Genomic DNA, 21,169 nt, shown 5'->3' on the forward strand with positions numbered 1-21,169 from the left:
ATCTCTGTGGATGACATAATCATTTTATAACAATGTGACTCTGGAACGTGTAATATACTGAATAACGGGCCCAATCTATGGAAAGAGTTGCCCAGCTGTTTCATAGAATGTTGCTGTGGTCTCTCTGCTCCCTCCTTCTTGACCGATCTTGACAATCCCCCGGTTTCCACAGTTTTCAAGCCAGTAACTGGGAGGGGCTGTATAACACTGCCTGTCAGTTATTAAACAATGGCTGGGTTTGTTCCCTTCACTTGGCTCCAGAAAGCTGATTTTGTGGAAAATCAGACGAATGAAAACACAATAGAGAATGCTGTTTATCTGCAGCAAGACAACCGATAATGGGGAGCCAGCTTATCAGACGCTTCAGTGTTGCTGGGAGGAAACATCGTTGTCAGGATGTAATGACGAATATACAGCATGATGGTTATTTCTTTTTGATTAATCAAGCATGTCCTTTTACATCGTTCAGATGTTTTGTTAGAACGGACCTGGAGGATCTGTTCAGCTCATTTTATTTCTTCTGCTTCTAATATCGCTTGAATGTTTTCAAACACTATGCTTAAAATTCGTGAAATATACATGCAAAGCCGGCAAATATGAACGGTTCCCTGACATGGCCGTGTGCATGAATTTGTAGATGACCGACGTAGTGGTGGTTAAAATGCTGAATATCTACTGAGGTTTACACCAAAGGCAGCCCTACGTGGGTCATCTAGTTCAGCAATCTAGTGGCATCTAAGTGACATTTTTAAGCGCGCCGGGCTGTAATTTGTTGCACCAACAGTGCTAGGAACAAGGACCAATAGAGAGTTCAAGTAGCTAATTTGGGATTGTCTGTGTCTCTTCTTGGCATGTCTGTGTGTGGTTACTACGGCACAAATATATTATTAAAACCCTCACTGGAGACATTGTGAAGACTTTGATCTTTTGTATTATGCCGTGTCCCCAGAAAATGTCGTAGCTCTGTCAGGAAGTTTGGTTTGACTTCTGTTTAGCGACAGGAAGGAAGCAGATAAAGTCACATGACTATCTGGAATTTAGCCCGTCACTTTTCCCTGTTTTACTATATGCACAGAACATGTTGGATACACATAAAATCACTTGTTAAAAGGCAGTGGGTACCTATATACACCTTTGCTAAACACAAGCCCTATAAGTATGGGAAATAAATCTGTATTAACTAACCCTAAGGGCAGAAACACACGCGAAGATTCATGGAGATTATTCGCCTGGCAACAAATCGCCTCTTCTTCGGGCGACTAATCTCCCCGAACTACCTTCCCGCCGGCTAGAATCTAAATCGCCGGTGGGAAGGAAGTTCGGGGAGATTATTTGCCGAAAGAAGAGGTGATTTGTCGCCGGGCGACTAAATCTCCCTTAATCTTCGAGTGTGCCCTTACCCTAAGATGCAGCTTTTGTCAGACTTTGAGATAAAAATCATCTCATTATACCGAGGGCTCATGTTTGTATTTTTAGGCTAATTTTACACCAGGTCCAAATGGCTAGTGCCACACGGATGCGTATCTTGGCCTGCAGAGAAAAGCTGCTGCTGCTTTGCCTGCACCCAGAAACTTTGCCTCCGCTTGGGTGAAGACGGATGCTGACGATTTTGGCACAAAACCTTATGTTTCAGTGCCGAAATCCGCTGCATCTGCCTGCACCAGAGTGGAGGCAGTGTTTCTGGTTGCTGGCAGTGTTTAGTTGATTCTTGGCCTGTGTTTGTCCGGTGAGAAACGTAGGCTGAGATCTGAATCTATGTTGCTCTAGCCAGAATGCACAATTGAGCATTTTCATTCCAAAATTTGCAGTTTGTGCACTGACAGGCAGATTGTTCACTGACCATGAGACAGGTAGGACTGGATTGCGGTTTTCCATGTCAACAGTACAAAACCCCTGATGTGACACAATCCTTTATTCATTGTACTAGTTTCTCATCTGCAACCAGTAACTCAGCAGAACTGGGAAATGAGGCCATAAGTGCTAAAATAAAAACAGTTACATATAATTGGTTGGCACAAACCCTTTACCCTCCCATGACTGTTAGAAAACCACAAATCGGTCAACAATGGTTCACCCAGTCCCATACATGTGGCCAACACAACCATCAACCAGTTTCAGTAATGATGGCCAGCATAGCTATCAACATGTGCAGCCAATCTGGCCAATATCTGACCCATTCTGCCTGACTGTAGAAACAGAGCTGGCCAAAAAGCTGAATTATTGCTTCCATGCTTGTCTACCATTGTCTGATTTTCTTTTCGGGTCTTGGCTACCCATTCCCAACCCAGTCCAAGCTTTTAAAACATTTTTTGGACCTGCATTTGACTCCCCATGTTGACTAACAGTGCTTACATCCCTAAATGGGGAGATGGCATTACCAGCATGAAGGTGCCCTTCACTAAGTTTTGCCTACAACCTGCTCCAGGTGCTCTTTTGTAGGTCTGAGCATCACAAGCAAGTAGAGTCTGAAGCTGAATTCTGCTCTCAAGTTCAATGAGATGAAGTTAGGGGCAATTGGCAGGACCCCAGATTGCGTTGTTCCTGGTTGTTTTGTGTGTGTTTAGTGAGAGGCGTTTGTTGGCCCTTTACTTGCTCTCTGTATGTAAACCTCACTGATGCAGTCTGTGAATGAAACAGCAAAGCACAGTACTTTTACCCTGAAATATTCAAGCTGCTACAGTGGAGTTAGGAGGGGGCCCAGCTGTGTGTGTGGGAGAGATGGAGAACAGCTTGTTACCAAAGCCATGATATTTCCATGAACTTTCTCCCTTTGAGTATTACATTAGAGCTTACAGTAACACCTTAACTGCCAGGCCTGCGCCTCCGAGATAACCAGTATGATGTCATCTGTGCAGGAATAGCTTTTGGGGTTGGCACCTTGCTAACCACTATCTTTTTGTATAATTATACAAGACAAACTAAATTTGAACAAATAAGAACAGGGCTTATATGCTTCTTGCATCTCCTGCCGGTAGTTCCTGCTTTTTTTTTTTTTATTCATTTTTATATTTTTTGCACGCTTCCTTCTGTAATGTAAATGTCACCTTTGGGATTTGGAGGAGCCATTTTCAAAGACTTTCCTGCAGGTCACTTACCTGTGACAAGTTCAATGCATGTGAGGCCATTTACCAATGCCCAGGGCACATCTGTTGGAGCGCTATGGGACACAAAATTGTGCCCATTTACCCAGAGATTGCACCTGCGGCATTGCTGCACTCTACCTCCTGTGCCAAATGAAAAATCTGGCACAGAGTGCATTGCTGTCAGACTCAAAGCAGCCCTGTCCCAACACAGGCAGCATATGTCACAGTGCCCTCAGACCCTGATTTTCCTTACTGTTAAATTATAGGGCCATTATATACACTGATATATAAATATATCAAGATTTGCTCCATTAGAGTTTGATGGCTTGCGTTTCTGTATAATTGTGCTATACAGTAGCCGTGAATCATTAACATTGCACGATATAGCTCTGACATATTCTTCAGCACATTACATCGTTCACATCAAGGCAGGACATATAATTGATTATGACACATTCAGCCCATTTCTATTTTTGTGCAATTAACGGTTGTTTCCGGAGCCCTTTTTCTGTTCATTTGCATTGTCTTCACAGATTGCAGAGCCGTCCCGCAGAGATCCTCTGGATGCAGAGCGGCAATGCTAACAGCACACTTAGAAAGGAACAATTTAAAAGAATACCATTAATAATTCACTAGTGCAGTGTTGTCTGGAGGAAGCTATGGCAAGAAATGCTAAGTGTAAAAACGATGAGGTTATAGAGTATCCCTGAAGGAAATGCTGCACTGCAGCCAAAGAAAGTCTTCTGGGTTTTATAATCATACAGAACCTGCAGTTTACCTAACCTCATGGCTGATTTTCTTGTTAAATAGGGCTGCTCCTATAATTTGACCTCCAAAGGTCCATGTCTGTGCAGGCCTGTTGGGAGAGGACTGAATCAATGTGCCAGTACAGTCTTTTCCTGATGGGATTTTATATCCTGCTCGATATAAATGTGCCGGTTTTGCTACATGGGCAGAAAAGCCGCTAACTTGGTCTAAAGGGGCCGAATTGGTAGCTTAAATCATGGACATAAGAGCTGTTTCACAACTGCACTAGCACCGTTGCGCACAGAAACCAGCCAGATCTTTGCTTTGCTTTAATTTTCCAACTGCTTTAAACTAGGGCAATTTTGTACAGGTATGGGACTAGTTATCCAGAATGCTTGGGACCTGGGGTTTTCCAGATAACAAATCTTTACATAATTTGGATCTTCATGCTTTGTCCACTAGAAAATCATTAAAACATTAAATAAACCCAATAAGCTGATTTTGCTTCCAATAAGGATTAATTATATCTTAGTTTGGATCAAGTACAAGGTATGTATATTCGTAAATAAGGCCTACTGCCTCTTCATGCAGACACATTCATATACTGTATCTACCTCCATACTCTCTAGAGACATGGGCATTTTCCCTGCTCTACATATAGTGCAAGCACATTATTGTAGTGCTTATACATCATTCACCTCAGTTCCTGTGCGGAACCAATTTTTGAGATCCCGCAGCCCGCATCCCGCATCCCGAACCACAACTTGCATATTTACCCATTTGAATCCGCAACTGGCCCGTAACTGCTTTATCCGCAACCCCATCTGCCATTAAACAAGAAGTGCTGCTGCTTCAAACCAGACCTCATCAAAAAAAAAGTTTGTAAAGTTTTAAAAGGAGTAAAATATAGACAATACAACATAAGATAGGAAATATATATGTGTGACGCGTAGACCCACATCTATTCCCGCAACCGGAAATCCTACTTTCATCCCGCAGGGTAACGCTTTTTTTTTTTTTTTGCGCGGGTAACCCATAGGTACCCGACCCGCTGCAAAACTCTACCCAGTGGAACCAATTTTGGCGTCATGCGCCAGTTGACCTGCCTATGTGTTTTTGGGAGAGTGGGAGGAAACTGGAGTACACGGAGGAAACCCACACAGGGAGAACCTACAAACTCCTTGCAGATAGTGCCTTGTCTGGAATCAGACTTGCATAGTTACTTAGTTAAATCGGGTTGAAAAAAGACAGAGTCCATCAAGTTCAACCCCTCCAAATTGTTGCTATGTGTTACAAGACTTAAGGTGGCCATACACAGGCAGATAAAGCTGCCGATATCGGTCGTTTGGACCGATTTGACAGCTTATCTGCCCGTGTATGGGGGCTTCCGACGGGTCTTCCCGATCAATATCTGGCTACGATATTGATCGGGAGGGTTTGATTTTTAACCGACCGACCCGTCGGAGCCCCTTGGCGCATCGTAATTTGATCGTTCGCCCATACGGCCGAACGTTTGAATTACCCCCGATATAGCCATGCCGTTAGTGGCATATCGGGGAAAGATCCACTCGTTTGGCGATGTCGCCAAACGAGCGGATCTTTGAGTCTATGGCCACCTTTAGTGCAAACTTGCAAGCTCTTATTGCATTTCTTTTTGAAAGGTTTTCTTTATTGTATTTTTCAATCAGTTAGGATCCTATTCCATTTCTGTGCGATGGCCCATGTGCCTTTTCCTTAATTCTGTGTGGCTCACTATTATTTGTTCAGTTACCAAGGCTGGCCTGCTATGCAGCTGGGACACTGAAGGAAAAGCTTGGCTCTTGGTTGCAAGTAGGAGTCTGATTTCTGGCTCTTGCTGGGACTTGATGGAGTAGGCGGGAAGGGCAGGTCACTGGAGGGTTACTGCCGAATGACTCCATTCTGTGCGAGTGTGTCATTTCACGCAGCGGGCGTGCATCACAGAGAACCCGTTGCATTTCCCTGACCTCAAACAAGTTTGTTTTAGGCTTACAAGAGCATGCTTTATCATGTACTGGTGCAGAATATGTTCGTATTCACTGGAAGCAGCTCCATGCTAAATGCACAGTGAGTTCTGCCTGCAATTTCTTTCAGCTGTGTAAACCTGTACCTCGTATTGACTCAGTATGTCGCCTCCCAGAATCCTTGTCCACAGAAACGTGACATGACTAATGGTGCAAATAAGGAGCCGTCGCCAACATAAAAGCACAATCCCGGCAATTCCCTCCTTGCTGAGTAATTTCTGTCACAATTGTTTTCTCTTTATTATTAACCCCTTGTTTTTCATAAGAATGCTCCCAAAAAACCTAAGACTTGAAGTTCCAGAATATGGAACAGGGTGAGGCTGATGTTGAATGACTCTGTGAGCCTAAGGGCAGGCCAGTGGACCATGTGGACTATAAAAGTACCATGGACTCTGGAGTCTTATAGTGGACTATTTAATGGACTTTTCTAATGGATTGATTTTCCAGTGTATGTTGCATTTGATTCCAAGCTTTCCAAAGTATGTTGCATTTGTATTCCAAGCCTCACTTTAGTAGGGCCAGGGCCGCATTTACATAGTGGGTGCTCCTAGGCCCACTGCCGTTCGTCGCCCCTGTCCCCTCCCCTTTATTCGTGCAAATTTTCATCATCAACAGGGATTGTCGCATAGGAAATTTAAAAAATGATTTTATCTCCAGCGCATTCCCAGTGTTTTTGAACCAATGAGGGTGTGGTTGGGCAGCATGCCGGCGCCCTAGGCCCAGGCCTAGGTGGCCTTTCTACAAATCCGGGCCTGAGGAGGCCACACGTGTCAGTCAAGCTTCCCTCTGAGTTAAGTTTAGGTTCACAATACTGTTTTAAGCACCACCCCTACATTGTTGTATTATCCCGACAAGGAAAGGAGTGTTCCCAAAACCCACCCCCTCCCAAACGTTGATTGTGGTTTTACTGGCAAAACAAATAGGGTAAGCTCGATAGCCAAAAAAATTCTAAGCATGTGCGGTCTCTATCTCCTGTTATGAAATTTATCACTCATTTATTTATTAAGTGTAGGGAGCACTGCAGCCATTTTTCCCAGAATTCCAGTGTTGTGTTCCCAACAGGTCATTAAGCCTGATACAATTGCATTCAATGCGTCATAATTAATGTAATTGCACTTGTGCTTTGCCGTAAATCGGATGGTTTTCCATATGTGGTTGGTGTCACTTCCGGTGTTTTTGGCGCAAGAGTGATGTGCACCCATTTCTTTAGATGCAAGTACTCTGCACACAATGCTGTGGGAACTGCCTGGTTCATAATTGGGGGGTAGCTCCATGGTTCCTCTGTGTCTAAAGGTGCAGCTGTGCCCCGTTCTGTAACAAGGCACGGGAAGGACTGAGCGATGCCAGCACAACTATATGGAAGTGCAAAGATCGCATTTTGGTGCAAGTACTGTACCTTTTAATGAATGGGATTTTATGCTTAAAATTTGCACAAACACAACTGTATTAGTTGACATAAATTACTTCTTATAAGTCACTGAAAAGTTCCATGACCATATACAGGTATGAGGCTAAAGGCTGAGTGCTTTTATACAGGTTATATAACTCAGAGGTGGCTTCTAATATCCTCATTTTGCATCAGGGGGTACATCATTTATTATAATAAGTTTTAATGAATCATGTGGCAGAAATTACATCACCAATTACAACTGAAGACCTCACTAAGCAGCGTTTATAAGGATATCATTTACAGATAAGTTTACAGCAGGAAAAATAAGTATTGAACATTTTCTTGGTAAATATATCTTTAATGGGGCTATTGACATGCCATTTATACCAGATATCGGTTACAACCCAAGTAATCCACACTTACAAAGAAATCAAAACAAATAAGCCCATGAATTAAGTTATGTGTAAAAGTGGAATGACAAAGGGAATACGTATTGAACACATGACGAAAAGAAGATGCATGGAAAGCCAAGAAACCTGCTATTCATGTCTGTACCCCCAGTAGAAATATAATTACGGAGAAAAACCTTGACGTTTATATATTCTCACTGATTTTATATATATATATATATATATATATATATATATATATATATATATATATATATATATATATATATATATAATCCTCTCCAAAAGAAGCCGCACAACTCAGGACTTATTGCAAAGTAATAAATTTATTAAACACACTAACGTTTCGGCTGCAACATCAGCCTTTGTCAAAGGCTGATGTTGCAGCCGAAACGTTAGTGTGTTTAATAAATTTATTACTTTGCAATAAGTCCTGAGTTAAGGATATTATAAGTTACCGAGGAGTTTCATGACCATATAAAAACACGAGGCCGAAGGCCGAGTGTTTTTATACAGGTCATGGAACTCCGAGGTAACTTCTAATATCCTCATATTTTACAACAGGGGGTTACTTTATTTATTATAATACACAAATTTCAGTGAGTCATGAGAGAGGTTTTCACTTCACTTAGTAAAGGGCAACTCTTAAGTACACCAGGCCATTTTCATGCATTTTTCTACAAATACTAAATTTGCTTTTGAGTTCCAAAAATCAAGGAAACACATTTACCATGGATTGTGCTAGCTAAATGTTTTATGGTCTCATAATGGCTTTTAAGGTCCTAGAAGGAATTTTAATTGATTTAGAGCTAGAGATGGCCTTTTTTTTACAGGGCACTGTGTACATATAGTATCCAAGTACTTAACATAAGTCCACGCAACCTCTCTCTCCCCCATCTCTTTCCAAATTACAGCTGTGACATCATTCTGACAGAAATGCTAAAAATCCAGGGAAATCTTGATGTTTTTTTTTTTTAACCAAGGCTAGCAAAATCTCCCAGCATGCTTCAGTCATCGTGCTGATTATACTGGGACACTGGCCCTTTTTCCGCTCCAGATATGTCACTTTTCTATTGCCCACTAGTGCTATTAATATTGCATTATGTAAAGAACATATCTGGAAAAAGTAATAATCCAGCTTCTATTCAAACATCCAGGAGGACAGTTCACAGCATTGCGATCCTGCAGTGCTAAGGTCCTGAGTTTGATTCCGACCTGGGCCTTATTTGCAAGCAAGGTGTATATGTCTCTGTGTGCATTTCCTTTTGTATTCCAGTTTCCTTCCACACTTCAAATACACTATATTCAGACTGCTTAATTGACCAGTGTCAATTTACACAATGTGTAAATTGGATATGTTAGACTATACCTCCCAACAGTCCCATTTTCAGCGGGACAGTCCTGCTTTTGACAGCTCAATCCGCAGTCCTGTGTTTGTACTGGAAAGTCTGATTTTCTCTCCAATGAACAACTAAAAAAAAGATACAATGTTTCTAACTTAATTGGCTTTTGGCAGATAACACAGAACTGCCACCAGGCACAGATAAGATACTTTTGTAACAATTTTGAGATAAGCAAATAAGTAATTGTAACAATTTAGATAACGGGTCCCTTGGAAGAAGTGTTAGACTAAAGGTGGCCATACACAGGGAGATCCACTCATTTGGTGATGTCGCCAAACGAGTGGATCTCTTCCCCCCCCATATGCCCACGTTGAAGTCGGCGATATCGGGCTGATCCGATCGTGGGACCTAGGGCCCAATGATCGGATCAGAACGGAGACCAAACGGTCTGATCTGATCAACGAAAAGATTTGGCCGCGATCTGACTGGATTTTCTAACCTGCCGGATCGAGAGATATTGATAAGGAAAGCCCGTTGGGGGGAGGGGGTCTACACACGGGCCAATAAGCTGCCGACTTGGTCTGTTAGCAGCTTTTATAGGCCCGTGTAGGGGGCCTTTACAGCTTAAAGGGCAGTTCACCTTCATTAGCAAAACTGTAATAACTGAAAAAAACCCACAGAAGAAATATGTTTAAACTTTCATAACCTGCCAAATGTTGTAAAATGAACATGGTAATTAGGGGGTGTGGCCAAAAGATAGGCATGGTCAAAAAAATTTCACTGTGCTTCATGGCAAATTTTTTGTCCCTGTTTTTATTTCCAAAATGTTGGGAGGTACTGTATGTTATACTGCTTTATTCTAATGAAAAATTTAACATTTTATTAAAAAGGAAAATTTTGTAGCGATATTAGGGCTCATTTACAACTGCAAGTGCAATCCCCTGTCTCAAGTGTCCTATAAAAGTGCATCCCTTTCCCATAAGGAATGACAGTTGTATCTGTCTTTAGGGCACAATAACAAACTGCTGCAGCCGGAGCAATGCTCTTCCTTTCTCAAATGAGTTTGCTCTCCAGAATCTTGTTTTTTTTGCTGTTTCTACCTTGAAAAGCAATTACTGAGAGAGCTGATTTTCCTATTAGCCCAGCATTGGGATAACCTCACGGCATACCTTACATTTTTGTGCACGGTACGTGTAGGTGCAAACTCTACAGCAGTGTTGGCACAGAGAAAACATTCGGGAATTCTGTTTATATTTCTCCACCCCGGCTTGCAGAACTGCAGCTCATTACCTCTATTTAAGACTGTTATTATATCACGTTTGTGACATCACTCACATGAGGAAACATGATTTGTGTGAAAATGTTAACATGGTGTGTAGCCTGTAATCTGCTCTGACGTATGTGTGTGTGTGGAACTTATATCATTTATTATATAAAGGGGATCTAAACTATCCCTAAAACTGTCCCACCATTACATACCGGTATACTAAATTAATGTAACATTTCTGGGTGCCCTTTACAGCACTTTTGCAATTTATATTATCTACTATTTTCTGGTTTTCAAGTTATCTGCAGTTTTTTAAATTGCTTTCATAATGAATTTGAAACAGCAGTTCCACATGCTTCCAAGTAGCAAACAAAATGTAGTGCTAAAAAAATATGAATTGTGGCCTTCAGTTATTTTGTGTAGGAACAATACAGATCTTTGTCCTTGTCCCTGAGAATAATCTCATTGTAAATCTGATTTTCCTGGGGATAATGCACTTTACGGGGCACTAGCAACAGACTTCCTGCACTTAAAAGGTCATTGTTTGCTCTGGGTTGGTGAATCTGGCTTAACCTTTAGCTGAATGCAAGGAAGGCTTAATTTAACACACGCCAATCATTTCACCCTTTCTGCAATGTATAGGCGCTAACTGGTGTATATAAATTTACATTTTGTTTCTCTGAACATTTTCCTTTTTCATTGGCATCAATTTTGTCTAATGTGTGGGTGTGTTCTGGTTGGCCACAAATCTGCTTAAACATACCTGATCAGGATTCTAGTGCTTTTGCATGTTTCATCATAAGTTTATCAGCTGTCTTCTACTACATTCAGTAGTCAGAACCAGCAGTGCTGAGAATGTAAAGGGACACACAGACGCTGCTTTCAATTACATTTGCAAGTAACTTCAAAACCAGTAACATCTTCTAATTTGTGTATATTGAGACGTTGCTTTCTTTTATTATGCAAAATGTTGTTTGGGGCCTTTAATTAATTTTTAGAATCATGCCTCCACTACACTTAGGAGGGTTATTTATCAAAGTCCGAATTTATCTCCGCATTTTCTGCTACAAACTCCGATCAAATCCGCTCGGGTTTTTTATGCTTATTTATTATTACATTTTCCCGAAAATTTGCTTTGCGGGGGGGAAAAATTAGATTTTTACTATTTTTTTTAATTTTTTCATCCGATTTTCATGAATTTCAATATTTTTTCGGAATTTTCACCCAAAAACTACAGGTATTGCATGAAACCTAGCGCACATCAAAAAATCATTGGGACTTCTCCCATTGATTTATAAGCAACCTCGACAGGTCTGAGATGCCGGTTTTCTGATTTGGAGTTTTCCATCGTCGGGAATAAATTCAGATTTTTTTAAAGTCTGATTTTATAAAAAAAAAATCATACATTTTTCGTGTTTTTTGCATTCAAAAATAACCCCCTTAGATGTTGAACCTGTACAAGTGCTAAAATTAAGATGTCCCTGCCTCTCCACCCAGTCCCAATTTGTTTGCGTCTCAGCAGACAGGTCCACAATCTGAACCCTGCAGTTGTGTTGGATGCTAAATTCTATGACATGACGGATTCACAGAGAGTTTTAGGGCTGATGTGTTGCTTTGATAATTCTGTGTAACTTGCAAGCGCTATATTAAAAAAGTGATGATTATTATCATCTCCTGTTAATGGGCTTCTATGAATGCACAACCTTTGATGCCAAGTATTGCCTGGGATTAGAGAACATCCATACGAGCCAAATTCTTCCCCTTCAGTCTCTTTTACAATATCAATGCAGGCACATAATCTCTGAATGTTTCAGTTTATATGCATAGGAACTTCCCTATGATTGTATTTGGCCAGCAGGGGCAGCTGCTTCTGTATGTTATATATATTTTGTATGTATGTATATTTTTACTAATGAAGTGCCACTTATGTACACATTGCTGTACAGCTTGAGAAACAGGGGGTCAATACATTAATAAAATAAGACAAATGCAAAATAAGGATTCAGTGAAGTTTAAGTGCTAATTGTTAAAGAGACAAGATGAAGAAGGTACATGCCCCATAAGTATTGGAGAATGAAAGCGTCATTAGAGAGTGGCAATATTGCAACACATACTTATATGAAAGCAGTGGAGATCTTACTTGTTAATCCTTTACCTGTACATTTGTCACTTTAATGGTGTTTTCTAGGATTTAATGCTCATCATGCATTTGTTTGCTGTAGGACGGTTATTCACGTTTCCCTGTTTCTTTTCCCTCTCTCGTGTAGATCCTGGGTGGGCCTCCATAAACCGGGGCGTTCTGATCTGTGATGAGTGTTGTAGTGTGCACCGAAGTTTGGGGAGACACATCTCCATAGTGAAACATCTCCGGCACAGCACGTGGCCATCGTCTCTCTTACAGGTGAGATTCTAACAGGGCAATGAATGCTAAATTGTGGCTGCAGGAGGGTTCTGATATTCCACAGAGGATAGGTTTAGACAAAAGTCATCTATCAGCAATAGAGGCAGTGAAGCTGATGGCAACAGATGACATTATAATGAGGAAGGCACGGTTGTTAAACGGGCTGGATTCTTTGTGTGGCATTCTGTTCTATAAATTGAGGCAGTTGAGATAATTCAGTGTAAAGCACACAGCCAAGACCGCAAGTAGGAATGGGTTGGCATTGCTTTGGTCAGTTCTGTGTCCAATATAAAATATACCAACAAAAAAAACAAAAAACAGGTTTAAGGTGTATTAATAAAAACGGTATATAATAACTGTTTCCCTGTATCTGCAGCAGCATGACTTTCTATGTATTTTTCAGGCATGTAGCAACAGAACTCTGTTGTCCTAAAAGCTCAGGTTGCCACCCATTCTAATAGCTTGCTTTGATAAAAGTTATGTCACTGGTTTTTTTTTTTTTTGGTTTTTTTTAAAGCTTTACTTTTTTTTAGTGAATTGGGGGTCGGTAGTTTCTTCTTTGCAGGTTGAAAGGGTAATGTAAAATTTCCAATTTTGCATTCCAGCGAATGTAAAATTCCTCAAGGTGGGCATATTAGGAAATGATCCACTCATTTGGCCACCTTTAGTCTCTTATTGCAATAAGTTTACACCCTCTTGCATATAGACACTTTTGTCCTACTACCACTCCTGCTAAAGCATGCTATTTCTAACCATTGGGGTACTCTATTGATCAGGGCCCTCCTTACTTGGTCAGTATTTGTATGTATCTGATGTAGGGATGCACTGAATCCTTAAAATCAAGTGACACAAACAAGGAAGTGATTTTTTTTTTCTCCTTAACACTTCTGGATGCTAATTTGCATATACAGATTGGGATTCGGTTCATGATTCAGCCGAATCTTTCATGAAGGATTCAATGAATTCTGTGCATCCCTGATTTGATGTACACACCCTTCTATTTACAGCTCTGTGCAATATGCTGGCACTTTATAAATAAGAGATAATTATAATAATGGCAGTACAGTTCCTCTGGCACTGAACATACTGTATGTACTGCTCTTTCCCTACAGATGGTGCACACGCTGGCCAGTAACGGGGCAAACTCCATCTGGGAGCACTCACTTCTGGATCCAGCACAGGTACAAAGCGGCCGACGTAAAGCCAACCCCCAGGACAAATTACAGTGAGTGCTCGCTTTAGTTGCACAAGTGTGCCGTACTAGTGATGGCCGAGTGAGTGGGCTGCTGCAAATCAGAACCTTTTTTTTTCTTCTTCCAGCCCCACAAAGTCTGAGTTTATTCGTGCCAAGTATCAGATGCTAGCGTTTGTACATAAGCTACCATGTCGGGATGATGATGGAGTGACCGCTAAAGATCTGAGCAAGGTAAGAAACAGATAAAATACTATTACTGTGCCTGATATAATAATGGTTGAATGTGGTGTCTGAGCCCTCGTCATCATATATTTTTGGGGGCGCCATCACCCCCACATACCTTAGCTACCCCAAGGGACTTTGTTTTGTTTTTTACTTGCAGCAAAATATTCATATGTCTGAATAGTCAAAGTCAGTACTTTTTGTTGGATACAAAATTTTGCACTGTGGCAAACATCAGGCAGGCTGAGATTTTATGAAATATATTTGTCCCCTAAAAACAGATTTATTCTAGTTAAATATTTTCTGTACCCCCTGTGGTTATAGAAATGTTTGACAAGCGCTGTTCTGAAATTAACATAATGCTCAAGGTCATTTCCATTCATAGCTCATCTTGTATGGATATGTCTGCATAATTACCAGTCTACGAATCCAGTGCAGTTTTACTTGCCTCTATCCCATATGGCAGCGTATGCACAAATGTGCGTGATCAATGGTCTTTTGACTTCTGGCATATACAGCAGCGTTTATCATTGTCTAGTAAAGAAGAGAATTGTGCATTAAAACCCATGCACTATATATAGTTAAATGTAGAGGAAAACCAGCAAAGGCTGCATCCCTTCATAAAACCACATAGCAAGTAATAATAATGTACAAGGCTTGCTAGGCACTATATACAGTAAAACTATTTTGAACTATTTTTTTTTTTTTCAATGAAATTATTTAATAAACTGATATTTTCATTAAATATAATTTGTTCTGTAGTTTTGAAGTAGGGGTAGAGGGAACATGATGATTGCAGTGGGCTAAATATTGTGCCCCAGTTTTTGGCTTGCACTTTGTAGACTGCAATGTACAACTCGGAATGGCTGGATATATATTTAGTTTATTTGTATTAACAAACATCAGAGCCTCTCAGAAATAAAGAGGTTGTAAACCCAAAGATGTGTTTGCTGAAAATAAATTGTAATTCCAAGCGACTTTCCTATATACATCGATTCCAAACTTCTAATGGTTTTAAAATTATGTGTAAATAGAACTATGGAAAGCAGTATCTGTCCTTTGCTGTTCTCTGCCCTGGTGGTTCTGACTAATGAAGCGATGTAGAAGGCAGCTGATTAACCGACCAATGGAGAAGCATACAAGGTTGTCTTCAGCAAATTCTTTCTAAAGACAGAACCAGTAGTGCATAAGGGACTTACTAACTTACACTATTTTGCAATGACATTTACAAAAAAGAAAATATATTATTTATATTGTGTGGAGTGTAACTGCTGGAAAAAACATTTTATTTTATTGCCTGTTTTCTTTGACTCATGTTCAAGTACACACGTGTGTCTTTCATTTGCCAAAGAATAGTATCCATCTCTCTTTTTATTATCACAGCAACTCCACTCCAGCGTGAGGACCGGGAACCTGGAGACCTGCTTGCGGCTACTATCTCTTGGGGCCCAGGCCAATTTCTTCCACCCGGTAATTACTGAATGTTCTTTCTACCATTTGCTCTGCAGGTTAGCCTGTCTTATATTTCTCATAAACTACCATCTTGGATCCGGCCTGTGTCTTTTAGAGAGATGGAGTTATTGATTTTTCCCTGACTGTAACCGTCTTCCTTGAAGTTCTGTAATCAAATATTTTGAGACTGCTAATATTAGCACCACGGAGGCTGCTCTATAAGAACAGCTTCTAGGAACTTTAACTTGACAACATTCAGCTAATTTAATCATGTAAATTACCCTTCCCCCCATTGTCTTGGAATATATAGTTGTAAATTCATTCTTAGGTCTGGTTTTTTTTTTTTAACACGTTCATTGTTTTGATGCAGTTGTATTAGCTGTCTTTTCAACACTTTCATTCTAATACTTAAATCAATTAAGGCTGCTCAGGGTATGGTCATGTTAATAATGGATTGTATCTGTAAAGCACAGCGGCCGAAGCACCCAGGCATTCCGCAGGCCTATAGCCATAAAGGGATATTCTTTGGGGTTTTTCATATGTAGTGAATCAAACTTGTTCATTATCGATGCATATCCAACGTTTGGGCCCACATTACAGCTTTTCTCAAGGAGTAATGTGGCCCGAAACAATGTATTTGTGCAGCGGAACTGCATTTATCATACGCTCCCCCTGAATGTCAGCCCATCTGGCCATGCAGAGGCACACACTTCCTCAATGCCATGCTATGCTATTCATGCAAATTTGAATACCCTTTTAACATTACTCTGATGACTGATCCCATTGTTCCATATTAGAGAACACTGACTCTTTCGATAGAGGTGTGTTCATACCATATGTAAGATGTGTTGTTTTTTTCCCCTTTTGGGCATATTTCACCATGGGTTTCAGAACACAACACGTCTATAAACTGTCATTCACAGCAGAAGCGTGTGCCTCTGCATGGCCAGATGGGCTGACAATCAGGGGGAGCGTATGATAAATGCAGTTCCTCTGCACAAATACGCTGTGTCTGCCATAAGGTCCCCCTGAATACACTGAAAAATTAAGAAAATCACTGTAACAAACCATTCAGCGATAGAATTATCTGTTACCCATCTAGTTAACATTGCAAGAATGCAGATATCTCCTATTCCCATCCTATTCACAGTGCTCCATATAATAGTGCTGCATAATTGGTGCTTAGAATCGCATTAAATGACCGAATCAGCACCATAATGCAGATTGTTTATCTCTGGGAAATCAGAATCGCTCCTAGTCATGTTGTCCTTGGCTGCGAGCCAGTATCTGTTGGAAAGAAGAGCAGCAGAGGGGGATCTGTAGCGTGATGTTTATAAAACGAATAATAATATTAATACAGTTTGCTGAAAACGATGAGGACTTTGGAAGTGTAACTTGACTTTAGGGGCACTAGGACGGCTGCTGTTTATTGAGAGGTTTTTCCTCTTTAACCCAAAATGACTTGCTACTACATTTGGATTATTAGAAGAACTTGCATGGGAAATGGCCTACATGCTCAATTGTTTTTCATTGCTATACCGTGTTTGCAAGTAAAAGATAGTTAGTGATAATGCAATCATGTGTTCCTTATGTTTTACAATAGGGGGTACAGTGCACGACTGGGTAAACTGTACTCCTACACAAAATGTACTTCCCCTCTGCTTTGAAATAAATAGTAGATTTGTTTTAAAGCACACGGATATTATAAGCCACAGAAGAATTCCATGACCAAGGCCGAAATGTGAGTTATTTAATATAGGTCATGGGACTCCTCAGTGACTTACAATATCCTCATATTTTACAACAGGGGGGTGCATTACTTATTGTACATAGAATCCATTATCCAGAAACTAGGGATGCACCGAATCCACTATTTGGGATTCGGCCAAATCCCTGAATCCTTGGTGAAAATTCGGCCGAATACCGAACTGAATCCTAATTTGCATATGCAAATTAGGGGCAGGAAAGGAAAAAGTGGGGAAAAAAACCTCTTCTTTTGTGATGAAAAATCACAAGATTTCTGTACCGCACCTAATTTACATATGCAAATTAAGATTCGGATTCGGTTCGGCCAGGCACAAGGATTTGGCCGAATCCGAATCCTGCTGAAAAAGGCTGAATCCTGGCCTAATCCCGAACTGAATCCTGGATTCGGTGCATCCCTACCAGAAACCCATTAAACCCACCAAAATATAAGAAGGCCATCTTCCTCAAACTACATTTTAAGCAAATAATTCATATGTCAAAATGATTAAAACAAATTTCTGTAATAATAAATCAGTAGCTTGTACTTGATCCATCTAAGATATAATTAATCCTTATTGGAAGCAAAACCAACCTATTGGGTTTATTCAATGTTTAGATGATAATTTTATAGTAAAATAAGGGCAGAGACACACATGTGGAGATTCGGGGAGATAAGTCGTCCTGCGACAAATCGCCTATTCTTCAGGTGACTGATAATTCAAAACTCTATAATAAAGTTAAAAAGCTAGTTTATATTTAACATTGAGTAAAAAGAATAGCCATACAGACCAACAGGCCTTATCCGTTTCATACCCTCTGGTAGTTAATCATAGGCATTAATGATACCCAATTCGACAACTATATTTAAACCCAAAAAGATACCTCCAGGTACATTTTAAAACCAATCACAAATTGCCACGTAACACTCAGATGTCAGAACAGCGTTATACATATACATTGTTAAGGTTTTCTCTTCCAGTATGCCTATAATCAGCACAAATAATAACATAAACAATATTATATCAAGATTCTCCGAAAACGTGTATAAATGTGCCCTGATTAAAACATTTTAAACGGTCAGTACCATAAGATTGAGGTGTAAATCAGGGTAAATGCTCCACTAGTATTGGCCAAAAATAGAAAAAAGTGAGGTATTTTGGATTTATTTACATACTCGCCCACTTGGTCTTAATTATGAATTTGACGTGACATATTTTACTTAATTTATAGCTGGACTATATAATGTACAGTTATTTAACTATATGCTCATTAAAACTATATGCCATAGGTCTACATTTAAAGAAAAAGAATATGAGTAGATTTAACAATTTTTGAGCAATACTAGTGGAGCATTTACCCTGATTTACACCTCAGTTTTATGGTACTGACCGTTTTAATCAGGGCACATTTATACACTTTTTCGGAGAATCTTGATCTAATTTTGGTATTATTTGTTCTGATTATAGGCATACTGGAAAATAAAACCTTAATGTATATGTATAACGCTGTTCTGACATCTGTGGTATGTGGCAATTTGTGATTGGTTTTAAAATGTAACGGGGATGGGTTTAAATACTGTTGTCGAATTGGGTATCATTAATGCCGATGATTAAGTACCACAGGGTATGAAACACTGAAGGCAGAATACCAGTTGGTCTGTATGCCTATTTAACTCTGTTAAATAAAAACTAGCTTTTTAACTTTATAATAGAGTTTTGGGATTTTTTTTTTGTAGGGATGCACCGAATCCAGGATTCGGTTCGGGATTCGGGCTTTTTCAGCAGGATTCGGATTCGGCTGAATCCTTCTGTAAGCAACCTTTTCTTCATACGAAGATATACCAGCGCTAAAAGCTTAGGGGTAGACACCAAAGGAAATACAAACACAATATAGTGTAGTAATTTCAAGTTAAATGAAATATGTAACCCTTTGTGCATTTGCTATATAGTGTGGTTTGAGGTCTTCCACCGAGAGGTTAAAAAGCACCTTCTTCCGTGCCTTTTCTAGATAAAGTGGCCACCTCCTGTGTGGGGCAATGGATACTTACAGACGTTTATATTTATCACCAGCATATAATAAATATCCTTTATCCCACTCTTGATAGGCTCCAGGTTTCTAAAAACATATGCTAAAATCGTGTAAAAACTTCTTTAATAGAATAAAAAGATAAAAATACAGATTGCACTCACATGTGTGTGCTTAAAATAAGCATGATAAACAGTTCGCATTGGAGTTCTCAAAAGGCGCATGTGCGCACTAAGAAACCACAAGCCTTGAGAAAGTCGCAATAGACGAAACGCGTCGGCTGAACAGTGACGTCATCAGAGGGGGACCAGGAACGCGTGTCCTACTAACAGACGCCAGGCAAAGTGTAACATCTTAAGTGGACCGCAGGACCTGAGAACTCCAATGCGAACTGTTTATCATGAGCCTATCAAGAGTGGGATAAAGGATATTTATTATATGCTGGTGATAAATATAAACGTCTGTAAGTATCCATTGCCCCACACAGGAGGTGGCCACTTTATCTAGAAAAGGCACGGAAGAAGGGCTTTTTAACCTCTCGGTGGAAGACCTCAAACCACACTATATAGCAAATGCACAAAGGGTTACATATTTCATTTAACTTGAAATTACTACACTATATTGTGTTTGTATTTCCTTTGGTGTCTACCCCTAAGCTTTTAGCGCTGGTATATCTTCGTATGAAGAAAAGGTTGCTTACATTGTTGTCGATCTGAGGGAGAACAGGTCTTTTACCGGCAAAGGGAGTGAACTGCAGAACCTTGGGATCTTATCTTTTATACACGGCTGAATCCTTCTGCCCAGTCGAACCAAATCCTAATTTGCATATGCAAATTAGGGATGGGGAGGGAAATCGTGTGACTTTTCTTCACAAAACAAGGAAGTAAAATCCCCTTCCCACCCCTAATTTGCATATGCAAATAAGTTTCGTATTCGGTTCGGTATTCGGCCAAATCTTTCACAAAGGATTCGGAGCTTCGGCCGAATCCAAAATAGCGGATTCAGTGCATCCCTTTTTTTTTTTAGTTTTTTTTTTTTTTTAAACATGACAAATGACAACACAAACTGATGACATCACCAAGCATCATTTATAAGGATATTATTTTACAGCATATTCTTGCTCTGTATACCTGTTTATTACTGTTTTTACACCTGTGTTTGGTGCACTTGCATTATTATGGATTGTATGCAGTATATATTTGCTCTTGGGGATCCACGATTGATTCCCCCGCCATTATTCATTTAACTCTGTGTAGAACCTGCTGGGCTAAGTATCATCCTGTAATATTTGTAACCCTGTCTATCCGCAGGACAAAGGAACCACCCCATTGCATGTAGCAGCAAAAGCTGGACAGATCCTGCAGGCAGAGCTCTTAGTGGTGTATGGAGCAGATCCTGGGGCACCTGATGTGAACGGCAGGACACCCATTGATTATGGCAGGTGAGGTGATTGGGTGCGGGTCATATACATATGGGGGAATGTATTCAGACATTTTCAGAATTGCATTTTTACAGTGTCTTGTTGCTCACTAGACAGCTATTTACACTTCAAAATGTATGTGCACATAGATTATTTGCCCTTAAAGTCAGTGTTTGCCGGCAGTGGTAGATGAGAGCTTGATAGAGTGCTTTTTCACTGGTAGAAAAGTGTGACCTTTACATAAGGGATGAAAAGCATTAATTCCACCCAGTGCAAAATGAAAAAAAAAAAAAACCCTGCTTCTCTGTTATCCTGAGCCAAAAGTCTTGATTTTTACCAAAGAGTTTGTGCTTTCCTCCCACCCAAATTGCAAACATCCTTGATCTCTTGTATACATGGCCTCTCACTGGTTTATGTGGCTACTGA

At 40.2% G+C, this 21,169-nt stretch overlaps 1 protein-coding gene across 3 annotated transcripts in view; it reads left to right on the forward strand.

Annotated features, from left to right (window-relative positions):
- Nucleotides 1–21,169, forward strand: part of git1.L (G protein-coupled receptor kinase interacting ArfGAP 1 L homeolog) — an 80,965-nt gene that overhangs the window by 19,024 nt on the left and 40,772 nt on the right. For all 3 annotated transcript variants that reach the window (XM_018246092.2, XM_018246094.2, XM_018246093.2), the window contains exons 2-6: nt 12,550–12,683; nt 13,796–13,908; nt 14,004–14,109; nt 15,484–15,570; nt 20,634–20,764. In XM_018246092.2, coding sequence (XP_018101581.1) covers nt 12,550–12,683; nt 13,796–13,908; nt 14,004–14,109; nt 15,484–15,570; nt 20,634–20,764 — 571 coding nt within the window. The remainder of the gene's footprint in view (nt 1–12,549; nt 12,684–13,795; nt 13,909–14,003; nt 14,110–15,483; nt 15,571–20,633; nt 20,765–21,169) is intronic.

Source organism: Xenopus laevis, chromosome 2L (assembly GCF_017654675.1).
Source record: "Xenopus laevis strain J_2021 chromosome 2L, Xenopus_laevis_v10.1, whole genome shotgun sequence".
Lineage (NCBI taxonomy): Eukaryota > Metazoa > Chordata > Amphibia > Anura > Pipidae > Xenopus > Xenopus laevis.